The sequence below is a fragment of the Cyprinodon variegatus genome, unplaced genomic scaffold (assembly GCF_000732505.1).
Source record: "Cyprinodon variegatus isolate N-32 unplaced genomic scaffold, C_variegatus-1.0 Scaffold35, whole genome shotgun sequence".
Classification (NCBI taxonomy): domain Eukaryota; kingdom Metazoa; phylum Chordata; class Actinopteri; order Cyprinodontiformes; family Cyprinodontidae; genus Cyprinodon; species Cyprinodon variegatus.
Genome location: NW_015150488.1, coordinates 547,640 through 550,030, shown reverse-complemented (window position 1 = coordinate 550,030; position 2,391 = coordinate 547,640). Strand labels below are relative to the sequence as shown.

Here is a 2,391-nt window from a genome sequence, read left to right as displayed (position 1 = left end):
GCCGGCGGTCTTGGTCACGGCTTTCTTTGAGCCCTTCTTGGGCGCAGACTTTGCGGGTTCAGGCATCCTGATGCGTTCCTGGAAACAGCAACGAATGAGTGAAAATTCAAAGAGACCAGTGGTATTTATAGTCTGCATGTAAAAGAGTCTGTGCTGTATCCTGTCTCTGATTGGTTTAAATGAACCGCTGATGGCGCTCAGTTGAGACGCTCGGTGTTTCTGGGTGTGGGGGAAGGGCAATTATCCGTGTGAGAGAGAGGGGGTGGGTTGAGAATTGTAATGCTTGTATGTTGTAGCACCACAGTAAGAAACGTTTTGAGTTGTATGAGCATTTCATGTTTTATTTTTTATATTTGATTATCTATAAGACCCCTGCCTTTGTCATCAAGTAATGAAAATATTCAAAAACAGCCCATGCACAACGAAAAGCTCCAACAATCCAGACGAGTTGAAATGGATCTCCAAGCTGCTAAAATATATCAGAGCTCAAAGTCTGGTGCAAGCCTACAGATATGACAAAGACTCCTTGATAGGTGTTGAAAAGTCTTCAACAACTGAGAGAAAGTCTGGTTGCCTTCCAACTCTTTCGCCCCTTTTGTGGTTACTTGAGAATATGGTACAGTAATAAAAAGTTAACTTCTTTCAATGGATTAATGCATGTGCATTGGTTCAATTTTCATTCAAGTTTTGACTCAACAAAATCTAATAATCTAAGGAAGGAGTAAAAGTATAAATGCAGTGGACTATATTTATGTATATATATATATATATATATATATATATATATATATATATATATATATATATATATATAAACTTGAGCATAGGGTATGGAGGACCAATCCTGCCACAATTAAAAATAAACAAAAATCTGTACTTAAATGAGAATTTATCATTTATGGGAAGGATGTAGCCCTACTACTCAATTAAGTAAATTGACTCACTGTACTTATCCAACTCCACTGCCAAAGCTGTAGCACTTCTATGTTCATTAGACTTAGACAAACTTTGACATTTTGTATGCACACTGTATAGAAAACGAAATTCCGTTGCATACAGCTTACAATAGTGAAAGAAGCGTTTGTCACTACTTAATCTTAATTCTTCTTATTTAATACTCAATTACCGACAGCACGATCCGCCTTAATTGTGCGTGAACAGAATAGTAAGATCCAGATCGCCGAAAAACTATGTAATAAAGTTACTGAAAATACTTATTTATATACTTAAAACATTAAAGAATGCAAAACTACATTATACAGACAATATTGAAGGCTTTTTCTGGAAAAAATTGATACGTTTTACATTCTCTCCATTGTATTGGATGATGTCATCATCAGAAATGCTCAGCGCAGTTACAGGAAGGTTCGAAAGGCTATTCAAGTGTATTGCTTTTTTTTCTATTTTAGAATACGCAATATTTACCCAAATAAAAATATATTCTTAAGTAACCTCCTGCCGGAAAATGACAAAAGAATAGAAAAGTAAGACAACAAAGTATTGCCTACCCCGAAGTTATTCTGTTAACGCATGCGCAGGACCGATCGGGTAGTGACACAGCTTACAATGGTGAAATGAACAAGAACTAAAATAGCACAAAATAGCACATTTACTTCAAAGTAAGTAAAGGAAAAATACAGGACAGTTACAAAGAAGTCTGACTATTGTTTAAATAGCAAGGATAAAAGTGTGGAGATAAAAGGGCTTAACAAAAAGATGCATAACTATATCAAGTGATTTATAGCCTTTTAAATGAATCTCTAATTTTTAGGCATTTCATTTTTATTTATGTATTGTTAATTGTGGCAGGACTGGTCCTCCATACACACCACGCTTCAAAGACTGTCACTAATGAACACATGTAACCTTTTGTGACATTCCTCCTCAGGAAAACAAAAGAAAACATTTAATCCAGCTTTATAGCAAGTTCACAGCATTTGTTTAGCGCCTAAATTATTTGTATGCATGTTTCTAAGGTCCACATTTGCATGATCACTTTTTTTCCCTACTGTCCAGGTGCTGCTTTAACACAACAAAGTAACAACAAAGGGATATTCTAACCCATGGTAAAACGTCAAATAGCGTTTAACATCTAAAGGCATTTTTATAACCACAGCATAAACAGCAGTAATCATCTTAAAGAGATGTGGGTGGCTCTTAAAAGAGCCGTTGTTTTTAAGGAATGTGTTCGAATTTAACCGCCGAAGCCGTAAAGAGTGCGGCCCTGCCTCTTCAGGGCATACACCACATCCATGGCGGTCACGGTCTTCCTCTTGGCGTGCTCGGTGTAAGTGACGGCATCACGGATGACGTTCTCCAAGAAAACCTTCAGAACACCACGGGTTTCCTCGTAGATTAGACCAGAGATACGCTTGACGCCGCCACGGCGAG

General features: G+C 37.3%; 2 protein-coding genes across 2 annotated transcripts in view; both read right to left on the bottom strand.

The window, feature by feature from the left end:
* The window catches only part of LOC107103724 (histone H1-like), a 14,529-nt gene extending 14,463 nt beyond the window's left edge, over positions 1 to 66 (bottom strand). The window contains exon 1 of the mRNA XM_015403535.1: positions 19 to 66. Coding sequence (XP_015259021.1) covers positions 19 to 66 — 48 coding nt within the window. The remainder of the gene's footprint in view (positions 1 to 18) is intronic.
* A 2,128-nt stretch (positions 67 to 2,194) lies between these two features.
* Positions 2,195 to 2,391, bottom strand: part of LOC107103715 (histone H2A-like) — a 2,277-nt gene continuing 2,080 nt past the window's right edge. Inside the window, exon 2 of the mRNA XM_015403522.1 lies at positions 2,195 to 2,326. Within this exon, the coding sequence (XP_015259008.1) occupies positions 2,195 to 2,326 (132 nt within the window). The remainder of the gene's footprint in view (positions 2,327 to 2,391) is intronic.